The 12832-nt window shown below is 39.9% G+C and overlaps 1 protein-coding gene across 1 annotated transcript in view; it reads right to left on the reverse strand.

Moving 5' to 3' along the window:
- The window catches only part of LOC144683104 (centrosomal protein of 135 kDa-like), a 43623-nt gene extending 32307 nt beyond the window's left edge, over positions 1-11316 (reverse strand). The window contains exons 1-3 of the mRNA XM_078546120.1: positions 11240-11316; positions 5916-6041; positions 954-1169 (exon numbers count right to left, since the gene is read on the reverse strand). Of these exons, the coding sequence (XP_078402246.1) occupies positions 954-1169; positions 5916-6041; positions 11240-11293 (396 nt within the window). The 5' untranslated portion in view covers positions 11294-11316. The remainder of the gene's footprint in view (positions 1-953; positions 1170-5915; positions 6042-11239) is intronic.
- Between the last annotated feature and the right edge of the window lie 1516 nt (positions 11317-12832).

Raw genomic sequence — 12832 nt, forward strand, 5'->3', positions numbered from 1 at the left:
CCCCTGCCCCCACCCCCCACCCACAATGAAGCACAAGTAGCAAAGAACGAGCTTCTCACAAATATGATCATGTGGCTCTGGCATTGTTCATAAATCTGCCCTTCACCAATGTGTATAGAATTCTTCATCTTCTGGCTTACATAAGGCAAGAAGAATTCCCAAAGTAATTGCCACCTATGCAACAGGGGCAAGTCCCTGTGATTGTGGCATGAGCAAAAAAAAGGCTAGCTACAAAATGAAAAAACAAAGTTTTAAACAGCAAAAACTACAAATCTGCAACTGCACTGTCACTTGAGTAGCCAAATTATGTATATCATTAAGAATTCCAGTTGTGAAAATGAGGAATTCACCTGGTTTGTAGCACAAAATATTGATGATATTGTATTTGAAGAGCAAAAGTCAGAAAATGCAAGTGAGGGTTGCCCTGCTTTAAATACATATTTTTTTCCCCATTAATGAGGCTCAAGCACTCTAGCAGCATGAACTTTCAGCACAACCCAGTCGTCACTTCATCAAATCAGCACCCAGACCCTGATTTTCCAGATGTATCCTTGTATCACAACCATGGAGATAAAAATCTTTTCAATTACAAATTATTTGAAAATTCACAGCCATAGTTAGATCAGTAGCAAGTATTGAATTGTTATCCTGTCTTAATTTTTGACTACATTATTACAATATTTTAAATCAAGCTTTTTAAATCAATATCTATATCATTGTAGAATATTTTTTGTTAAGCAGGATTATAGATATATCCGCTGATAATGATTGCTAGTTAGGATTCATAGTTTTACCATTTCTAGATGTACAAAGGACATGATTTCTAGGCTTTGAATGGAAGCCATAATTATTCTTTCAAAAGTGGCATTGTATTTTTTTTTTGCAATTAGAAAGGTTTAAAGCAAAATATAATAGTATGACAAATTTTGTACTGTGGATAAATTCTAACCCACCTTAGCTATTTTTATTTCATTACATGCAACAGCGAGTACTAATTCTTTATCCTTTTCAAGTTTCTCAGCTAATCGATCTATGTCATTAAGTTCCTTCGAGAGCTCCTGGTTCTTGTTAGTCAACTTCTTTACTTGGCAGGATACATCTTCTTTACTTTGCAACAAGCCATGGATTTGCCTCTCCAAAGTATGATTTGTCTTCTCTAGCTGCTCAATCTGAAAGCATAATAAAGTAACTTCTCTTTTTCATTAATTACCCTTCCCCACCTCCAAGATAAATCCATGACATTAAAGGAAGCAAAAATTCACACTTATGTAGTATCTGTCATCATGTAGCTTCACTCCTATCTGTCCCAAAACAGTCAGGATATAGGTCATAGAATAGTACAGCATAGAAGGCACATCAAGTCTGTGTGGGCTATCTTTCAAAGAGCAAGCTAGTTGGTCCCACGCTCCCATATCCCTACATTCTTTTGCTCCTTCAAGTATCATCAAATTCTCTTTCAAACTGTTTCCACCATCCTATCGGGGAAGGCATTTGAAATCCTAAGCAGATATTGCATAAAAAAGCTTTTCCTTATGCAACCTTTGGCAAAAGAATCAATCAGCTTAATCTGCACCCTCTGCTTCAGCCATTGTAAACAGAGTAAATAAAGAGAGAGCTCGTACCCTTCACGATTTCAAGTACCTCAATCAAATCTCTTAGCCTTGTCTGCTTTATAGAGGACAACCCCACCTTCGTCAGTCTATTCAAGCAACTGTAATTCCTCATTCCCAAAAATCATCCCAATATCTCTCTTCTGTACCTTCTCCAAATCCTTCACATCTAGCAACTTCTCTAATCCTCTCCTTGAAGGCCTCCCAAATTCTATCTGCTGGGAATTCCAACTTGCCCCAAACTCTAGATAAAAACAAAAAGCTAAAAGCTACTGCGGATGCTGGAAATCCAAAACAAAAACAGAATTACCTGGAAAAACTCAGCAGGTCTGGCAGCATCGGCGGAGAAGAAATCAGTTAACGTTTCGAGCCTTCATGGCCCTTCGGCAGAACTGAAGCATAGTTAGAAGAAGGGAGAAATATAAATTGGTTTAAGGTGGGTGGGGGGGTGGGGGTGGGTGGGGGGAGAGAGAGACATTGAGGGGGTGGTGATTGTGGAGATGAGCAGATAATCAAAAGATGTCACAGACAAAGGGTCAAAGAGGTGTTTTGTCTGAGAAAAGTGCTAATTAAGAATGGAGGACAGGATATTCAAAGTACAGCTCTAGTGGGGGTGGGGTGGAAAGGCTAACAAGGTTTTAGTTTTAGATTTAAAAATAATGGAAGTAGGTGGGGAAAGAAGAATCTATATAAATTATTGAAAAAAAAGCGGGGGGGGGGGGGAAGAAACGGGGTGGGGATGGGGGGAGGGGGGGGAGTTTAAGATCTAAAGTTGTTAGATCTTAAACTCCCCCTCCCCCCATCCCCACCCCGTTTCTTTCCCTCCCCCCCTGCTTTTTTTTCAATAATTTATATAGATTCTTCTTTCCCCACCTACTTCCATTATTTTTAAATCTAAAACTAAAACCTTGTTAGCCTTTCCACCCCACCCCCACTAGAGCTGTACTTTGAATATCCTGTCCTCCATTCTTAATTAGCACTTTTCTCAGACAAAACACCTCTTTGACCCTTTTGTCTGTGACATCTTTTGATTATCTGCTCATCTCCACAATCACAACACCCTCAATGTCTCTCTCTCCCTCTCTCCCCCCGCCCCTACACCCCACCTTACCCCCCCCTTAAACCAATTTATATTTCTCCCTTCTTCTAACTATGCTTCAGTTCTGCCGAAGGGCCATGAAGGCTCGAAACGTTAACTGATTTCTTCTCCGCCGATGCTGCCAGACCTGCTGAGTTTTTCCAGGTAATTCTGTTTTTGTTTTGCCCCAGACTCTGTCTGCCACTACCCCTCCTGCATTAAATCACATTTAATCAACATTCCCATCTCCCCAACCCCATGGGCAGAATTTTCCTGCTGGCGTGCGGGGGCAGGTCCCGCACGTCCAAGCGTAACATGACGCGTGGTGACATCGGGCGAGCGTCCCGACGTCACCACACGCCATCATGATATTTCGTTGAGCGGGTGTGTGATGATATCCGATGTGCACCGGCCATTAATTAATGGGCCACTTAAGGCCCTTGACTCCATCGATGCCGATTTTCCCTCCGCCACCAACGTACTGTGGCAGCAGCATGTACCATCTACAAGGTGCACTGCAGAAACTCATCAAGGCTCCTTCAACAGTACCTTCCAAACCTATGACTGCTACCATCTAGAAGGACAAGGGCAGCAGACACATGGGAACACCTCCACCTGGAGTTCGCCTCCAAGCCACTCACCCTCTGACTCGGAAATATATTGCTTTTCCTTCACTGTCGCTGGGTCAAAATCCTGGAACTCCCTCCCTAACAGCACTGTGGGTGTACCTACACCACATGAACTGCAGCGGTTTAAGGCAACAGCTCACCACTACCTTCTCAATGGCAATTAAGGATGGGCAATAAATGCTGACCTAGCCAGTGATGCCCACATCCCATAAGTGAATTTAAAAAATTGAGCCTCTTTTTTAAATCTCCCTTTAATCTTCCCTGCTGTAAAGAAAAAAAAGAGGAAACAAAGCAACGATGTCCATAATGATTTGTAACGGTTGTTAGGTAACTATCCTTATACGAGATACCAATCAACATGGACATGTGTAAAAAATAATTAGACAACAGTATATTTTAGTGTGGAGGGATGCAGATTTGATTTGCCACTCTGCCAAGCTTCTCATTTGTTTAACATAAGATGTCAACATAGGAAATGGAGAAAGCATTCAACCTTTGTCCATTACACCATTTATTAGATTACAACTTATTAACTCCATTTACTCTCCTTCGATCCATTTTGCTCAATACCCTAAACAACAAAAATCTATTGAATGCAATCTTAAAAGCTCCAGTTATCCCAGCATCTACACCCATTTGGACAGGAAATTCCATTATCCTTTGAGAAAAAGTGCTTCCCAATTTCCTTCCTGAAGAGCCTAGCTCTAATTTTAAGATCATTTCTCTTGTTCTGGATTTTCCCCACCCAAGGAAACAGCTTCTGTGTATCTACTCTATTGAATCCTTTTATTATTTCAAACACCCCAATTCGATTCCCGTTTTAAGGTTTATGCAACCAAAGGTCATAAGAAAATAGAAAGAGGAATGGAAGGAAATAGTGCTGAATCTGATTTTGAGAGATTAGTGGGCAACTGGAGTGTACTATAGTGGGGAATCATCTAACTATCACTGATCACAACATAATTGAGTTGAAAAGAATTATGGAAAGAGACTTGAAAATATCAACAGTAAAAATGCTCAATTGGAGAAGAGTTAATTTCAGTGACTAGCACAGGTAGGTAGGAAAAGACTATTGCAGCATAAAACAGTAGCGGATCAATGAAAGACAGATATTCAGTGGAGAGGTAGTTCAGCAACTAATGAACTAATTAGGTGTATTTCTTTGAAGAGAAAAGGTAGCATCAAAGCTACTGTGCCTTGGATGAAAAAGGGAATAAAAGCTAAAATAAATCAGAAAAGTGAGGATTAAGACAAATGTCAGGACTAAGATTCCGCTAATAAGGAAGAACGTGCAAACTACAGGATGAAATTGAAAAAGTTAATGGGGAGGCTAGAAGAGGTTACAGAAAAGATTAGCAAGGCAATATTAAATTGAACTCAAACATTTTATGAAAATATAAAAGTCAATCACTTGGTAGTACAGAACTTGAATATTGCTGAAAAGAGGCATGTTGCTGAAGATTTTCATCTTGCATTCATCAGGACAAATGCCAAATTTCAAACTGTCACAACAATTTATATTGCAGGAGAAAAGCATGCCGATTGGTTGGAAAGTCACGCAGAAAGCAATGGGGGAAATTATAGGCTCCCCAAGCTCTTGCATAATTAAAAAAAAGGCTTGAACATATTCCTTTTGTTTGCAGAAAAAGGGTCCTTGTATATGAATGTTGCTTCCAGCACGCATAATGAGACACATAATGAGCTCAACTGATTATCTTAAAATGATTGTTAGTGTAGGTATTACGCATTCCAAATCCATTGGTTACCCCACAATTTCTGCTGTTTTGTCCTCTACTGTGAAGACAGGCACAAGATACCTGTATCTGTTTAATGTCTGTGACACTTAATTCCCCAATATAAATTTCTTCTGTCTCAGCCTCTAAGAAACCCACATTTTCTTTTGCTAATCTCTTCCTTTTTAGAGAGTCGTAGAAGCTTTTAATCATTTTCATACTTCACGTTACTTTACTTTCCTTATTTTCTTCCTAGTAATCAATTTCTTCACCATCTTTTGCTACTCTTTAAAACCGTCCCAAACTTCTGGCTTATTGTGCTTTGTGGCAAAATCATAAGCCTCTTTTCTAAGCCCTTTTTAAAAATCTAATACCATCTTCAACTTCTCTAGTTAACCATAGCTGTGCCACTTTTCAGTGGAATTTTCATGGAAAATTATTTAAATATTTCCCATTACTTACCTAATGTCATATGTTTTAATCTAATTTCTCAATCTACCTGAGCTGACATGCTCCTTTATCTCTAATTGGCTTTTTAAAAAATTTAGAACCCTAGTTTCAGACTTAACAACTTTCAAACTCAATATGATATTCTGCCATATTATGACCACTCTTTAGAGTCTGTTTTACAATAAGGTTACTAATTAACCCTGTCTCCTTGCAAATTACTGGAACTAAAATAGCCTTTTCCCTTATTGGTTCCCTGACATATTGTTCTTGAAAATTGTCTCAAATGCATTTCATGAACTTGTCCTCCAAGCTACTTTTGCCAATTTGATTTGTCCAATCTATAAATGAAAATTGAAGACCCCCACAATTAGCACACACATGCATATTATAGAGAAGATTTGCCCAAATGGATCACCTGATAACTTAGCTGAAAGTTATGATCTTGGCTATTTGTTTTCCTTTCTTTAATCCCTGTGACATCAAGGGCTAAGTCAGATGCAACGTTGTGGCTCAGGACATCTACGCTCTTTCTTGCACTTTCCTGATGAGGGCGAGAAGAAAGAACAAAAACAAGTCAGCCTAATAACTTTATTGTAACTACTTACTATAATTGTAAATAAAGGTCTTCATTTGGTCTTGGAAAAAATATTTTCATAGAACGATACAGCATTGGAGACCACTTTGACCTTTGTGTCAGTAGCCATGATTTAGAGAAAATACCAATAAAACAATTATCTTAGGAATTTGCACAATATTACAATTTGCAAATTTGATAAATTAAATTAATTCATAGCCATTTAAGAATTAGGTTTGTAGAGGCAGTACCACTTTGAGTCTTATGGAAATTCCGAGTAGGGTAGATATGCTAGATGTACATTAGTCATGAGAACAGTGTTATCATTCATAAACTAGTTTTGTAGCTGATTTACATTTGGAAAATACTGTACAGTTGTCCATTACATATTCTACATATACCACATGCAGTTCTATTCAAAAATAAAATACATTATCTTTCTTGGCTTGATTTTCTAAAATTTTATCATGGTATCATAAATCAGATTAAGTAAAATATTGATTATTGATATATTGATAGAAGATGCTGTCGAAGGAGCCTTGGTGAGTTGCTGCATTGCATCTTGTAGGTGGTGCATACTGCTCCACCACACTTCAGTGGTGCAGGGAGTGAACATTTAAGGTGGTGGATGGGGTGCCAGTCAAGTGGGCTGCTTTGTCCTGGATGGTATCAAGCTTCTTGAGTCTTGTTGGAGCTGCACTCATCCAGGCAAGTGGAAAGTATTCCATCACACTTCTGACTTGTGCCTTGTAAATGGTAGACAGGCTTTGAGGAGTCAGGAGGTCAGTTGATATTCCCACCACAGAATTCCCAGCCTCTGACTTGTTCTTGTAGCCACAGTATTTATATATTTGACAATGCCATTGAACGTCAAGGAAGGGTGGTTAGATTATCTCTTGTTGGAGATGGTCATTGTCTGGCACTTGTAGTAGAGGTGTTACTTACCACTTATAAGCCCAAGCCTGAATGTTGTCCAGGTCTTGCTGCATGCAGGCATGGATTGCTTCATTGTCTGAGGAATTGAGCACTGTGTGATCATCAGTGAACAGCCCCACTTCTGACCTTTTTGGAAGGAAAGTCATTGATGATGCATGCAGCTGAAGATGATTATGCCTAGGACACTACCCAGAGGAGCTCCTACAGGAATGTCCTAGAGCTGAAATGATTGGCCTCCAACATGCATTAACTTTATAAAACCATCCTGCCAGCCATTTTTTTTAAACCAAAGTAATTTTGTTTTTTTTATTGGGAGGTGGGGTGTGGGGGTCGGAAATACTCTCTTCCTTAGAAACCACCAACTCAGTTGGAAGAGTTTGGCCTCAAAACACTCCACCCTTTTTTTTTACAAAAAATGTGCTGAAATTCAATCCAAAATTTCTCCCTTATTTCATCTTACATAGAGAACCATTATACTCCTTACACATCTGATCAGTGATATGAATGATACTTTCAAAGTCTGGAGAGGTGTTAACAGTAGCTTTCACCTTCTCACCTGACAAAATGTGTGGGGGAGCTACAGATCACCCAATTAATATAGCTATATTGCAAGATGAGACAGTGAGTTGTTTTATTATACCTTTGGCGATTTCTATTATGTTTTAATAACAATTTATTTCTCAACTTTCATACAGTTTGGTAGCTCTTTAAGCTACTGTCTGTTAGTGGAAATATTACAATACTGTTTGCCATCCAAAGATTCACACCCCAGGAATCTGGGAATACAATGAAAGAATTGCCTGACGATCAGCAGGGAATGAATTATATGGAAAACAACACTACACCCAGCCAACCAAGCTCCAGAGTCCAGAAAAATATTACTAGTTTCCAACATACCACATACACCTGCTTGTACATTTGGAAAACCAGACAGGCATTATATTATAGTTTCCAATAATTTCATATAAAATATACAAAAGTCTTGATATAAGTGCAGCTGAAAATCATATGTTTTGATTTCTGTTGGGTATGCATGTCAAAGGAAAGCAAGTTATATATACTCCACTTGCAGTTGTGAGGTTACAAGAAGAGGATGAGGCAAGTCAAAGGGGAGACTACCATATCTTTTTCCCTCTAAAATTTCTTTTGAATGCACTACAATTTATAATAGTGGGAAAGAAAAGTCAGAATTCTACTTCCTGCCTCAAAATTTATTTTGCCTCACTAAATATTAATGGAAGTTAGATCATCAAATGTCTTTGCTTACTCACAATAATACTACAAAACCACATAATAATGGCTTGCCACAGACATAGTTGAGCATTGCTTGCATACAATTTTGGAAACAAATTAAGCATCCCTCACATATGCTTTGCATAAACAAATGGATCATTTTTGGCAAAGTTATCCTTTTCCTCTATAGTTTCCCGCCATTACCTTTCCTCCTATACCAGCAACAATGCCAAACCCAGCTGTCAACAGAAGGTAAAGGATTGTAGAATTGGGAAGAATAACCACAGAAAGGCAAAGACCAACAGTGCAACTAAGACCAAGAATGCAAGAGTGGTGTCTCTAAAGCCACTGTTATACTAGGACTCATTTAGTCTGAATTCCAGAACCATGGAAGCCACCAGTTGACTATAGTCCCAGACAAAAAAAAGGAAATTGGTCTATGATTCTGCCACCAGTATAAACGAGTCAGATTTATCAGCACCAACACCTTGTTGTCACTAATGAACATTATTTCATGTACTAGTGCATGTTTAGTTTAGCTCAGATTACAAGAGCACTCCAAGTTGCAGTTTTAAAATGACCAATTTGAAAGCTCTCAATGGTAGGAATGCACCACTTTTCCTTTTGTCCTCATCAAGCACTCTTATGTCAGCTTTCTTTAAGCTACTGTCTGTTAGTGGAAATATTACAATACTGTTTGCCATCCAAAGATTACAATGAGATACAAAGGTTAAAAACCCACCATGCAGTTTCAATAATGGCCCTCAATCCCGAGCAGCACTCTCTATTGGATTAACATGCCTCATCTGCTGTTAGAGATCTTCCTTTGGAAAATGGAACACCAGGGAGGTACGGAGCATCAACCACGAGCCTTCATAGGTTGCTTCAGAGTTTAATGGAGCGGAGAAAAATGAACAGGATGGAAACCAGCAGAAATACATCAGAAGTAGTTCAGCATAAAGTGAAAAATTTCCAGCGTAGAGCAGGAACTTCCATCCAAGACCCACGTAGCAATATAATTCTGAGAAACCAGCAGGATAATGATGTACAGTAAGAAGCTTAGCTGGTAACAGTTGCAGGTAAGGGTGGGACTGCTAACTATGGATAGCTACCTTCAAACTTGAAGTGACTGAATTACAGAGCAGCCACATATAGTTCAGACTGATCCTGATGGCAGACGAATTCAGGGCTCCAGAAATCAAATTCAGAGTCCCATTGAAAAATGCAAAGTTAAAAGACAGAACATCTCCAACAAGAAAGAATCTTGCCACCTACTCTAGACATTTAATGGCATTGCTATCAGTAAAACCCCCACCCACCATCCGAGAGATCACAATTGACTAGAACTTAACTGGACCAGCCATCTATGCACTGTGGCTATAACAGTAGAGCAAAGGTTGGGTTATTTTGCAGCAATAATCTCATCTCCTGACTCCCCAAAGTCTTTCTACCTTCTACACCAAACAGACTGCAGCAGTTCATGAAGATGGCTCACCACCATCTTCTCAAGGGCAATTAGGGATGGGCAATAAATGCTGGACACCCACATCCCATGAAAGAATTTTAAAAACAAATGTGATGTAATATTCTCCTTATACCTGGATGAGTGCAGCTTCAACAACATCCAGAATAAAAGCAGCCCACTTCACTGACACCCTCATCGGCACAGAAGCAGCAGCGGGTGACCTTTTACAAGATGACTGCAGCAACTCTCCAAAAACTCCTTCAACACCTTCCAAACCCGGAATCTGTACCACCTGGAAGAACTGGGGCAGCAGGCACCACCTGCAAGTTCCCCTTCAAGTCACACACTATCCAGACTTGGAACTATATCGCATCCCTTAATCGTCACTGGATCAAAATCCTGGTACTTCCCAACAGTACTGAGAGTGTACCTACATGACACAGACTGCAGTGGTTCAAGAAGGTAGCTCACACTACCTTCTGAAGGGCAATTAGGGATAAACAATAAATGCTGGCTTTACCAGGGACATCTAGTTTCCATGATAAAAGAATCTTACACCACCAGGGAATAGGCTTTAAAACTTGTAGTTTGAAATTGACCTCATAGTTAGGGCTAAAATGCATCCACTATTAAGAGTCAAAGGAAATTAAAACAGCACAATAGAGATTGGGGGAGAAAGGGCAAGGCATGGCAATGAATGTTCAAAGATTGGAGATGCAAAGGAAGAGCAGCTCAATATGCAGTGGACTGCCATTCCAGGAGATATCTTGCATATCTTCACTCCAACTGAATTAGTTAACCATATGATTACAGTCACTAGCTTTTTATTTCCAGGTTTTTAAACTGCCATGTTGGGATTTGAACTCACAGTTGCTGAATTACTACTCCATTCAGGACATCCAAATCTGCACCTCTTTTTATTTTAAAGACCTGCAACCTAAGCAATACTTTTTATAGGTTTAACATTGCCTCTTTGCTTTTGCATTTATGAAATCTAGTATTCTGCATCTCAGGCATCTTTTACACATTTATTTACATAAAAGGGGCATTTTAAATTAGAAATTCAGTTAGTCTGGGTAATCAAATGGGATCGCTTTTTAAAAGGCATTTTCTTTGAATGAGGAAGAAGTTTCCTTACCTAGTTGATGCTGGAAAAACAACCATAAGGGTAAGCGGTTGCTATAGCAACTAGTGGCTTTTATGATTGTTTCAATTGATGCTGTGCAAACTCTTTTGTTAAGGCATTTTTTAAAAAGTTGGTTCAGATTTACGTATAAACGGTTTGTCTCGTTTCCGAAACGCGGAGTGGGGTCATTAAAAGGAATGCAGCAATCATTTGGTTTGGGGGAAAAAAAGGAGGTTTTTAAAAGACGCTTTAAGAATGGGCGAGTATCCAAACATGGGTTTTACTTTAAAACTTTTAAACTAATTTATTTGGTAAAACAAATGCTGATGACAAGTAGCAAAGGGCTCAGATGGAATTGAATTCAGAGAGCCTTGGGTTGCTTCTTTATATACGTATAGTTTTTACCTTGCAGTCAGAGGCTGCCCAACTCCACCTGCGCGTAGGCAACTCTGAAGACATGCTGGTGGGAGAGCGGCGAAGCTTGGTCGTGTGGTCTCCAGGGTGAGTTTTGGTGGAGTGGTACCGGGTGTATTTTTTTTTAAAAACCCTCTTCCCGTTTTTTATATAAATAAAGTATCTCGCTACTTCCAGGAAATATTTAAAGTCCCCCCCCTTTTTTACCCACCCCCCCCACCACCCATCAAGCTGACACCCAGCTCGCTGCTGTCACACGTACCACAGGCTGCGTGGCATTGTGACATCAAGGGGAGGGAGGACTGAAAAGAAAGGGGCAGAGAAAGGCTTAGGTCAGGGACATAAAAAAAAGCACGTACACACACACACAATATTATATATAAACTATTACATGTAAACTGTTTAAAAAAAAAACACACCGACAACTTCACCAAATGAACTCTCCATAGTTCACACCGAACCAGCAAGCCCATGGGGTTATCTACATACTTTAAGCAGAGTGATACTCTTAAATAAATATCAACACAAACCTCAATCTCCACACAGGGTACAACTTGTCGACGCTCAGGTAAAAGACAACTCCTGGGTGATGGGCAGCCGATGAGCGGCTTACCTGGTCACTCCTCCCCGCCCCTTTTCTCCGCCGCCACCTATCGCAATCCGGCTTCCCACAAAGGGGCGGGGCGTTGCGGGATAAGGATCCGGCCAGAAGAACCAATCACCAATATTCCCGGGCCGCCGTTGCCAAGCCCTTCTAACCAATCACAATCCACTCAACCTGCGCTTGGGAAGATGGGGGCGGGAAGTGAAGGCCGAATGGTTTTGGATCTTTCTTCCGCCCCCCCCACCCCCCTCGTCTTTTTTCAAAGTCGGTACTTTGAAAAATTTTCTCGGCTGATTTAATCGAAATGTTATAATGCAAATATCACAGCGCAAAAAAACTTGGCCGTTAGCTCCGCCCAGTACGGCGCCCGTTGCCTAGTAACGCCGCGTGCTTAACAACGGGCAAACAATATAGGTTAGAGGTCATTCATGGCGTCGACCCCCGAAGTGTAGTGTAAGTCTGTTTCTGATTTAAATGACACCCAATAATATCCTTCACTCTATAAATGAATAAAATTTGATGTTAAATAGTAATAATTCACTAAATTATCTCTGCTGCAAAAATAAGAGGCATTACTGAGTGGCAGTAACTGGATTGCGCTTTGAAAAAACTGGCACAGACTTGATTGGCTGAATGGCCTCCTGTGCTATACTCTGATATCTTTCTAAGAATATTATTGATCAAAATTGTGTGACAGTTAACAACACACAATAAATTGTATAGGTCCAGGAAATGAAAGGGCAAGTTAGCAGTACAAATGCAGGACTGGGTTGCAATTTTGTTTTTCTTCATTCAAGGAATGCGGTGTCACCGTCAATTTATTTATTCCTAATTGCCCTTAGGAAAAGCTGCCTTTTTGAACCACTGCCATCCCTGATGTGCAGGTACACGCACAAGGCGATGAGGAAGGGATTTTCAGGATTTTAACCCAGCGACCATGAAGGAACAGCAATATATTTCCAAGTCAGAATAGTGCATGA

The sequence above is a fragment of the Cetorhinus maximus genome, chromosome 7 (assembly GCF_964194155.1).
Source record: "Cetorhinus maximus chromosome 7, sCetMax3.hap1.1, whole genome shotgun sequence".
Lineage (NCBI taxonomy): Eukaryota > Metazoa > Chordata > Chondrichthyes > Lamniformes > Cetorhinidae > Cetorhinus > Cetorhinus maximus.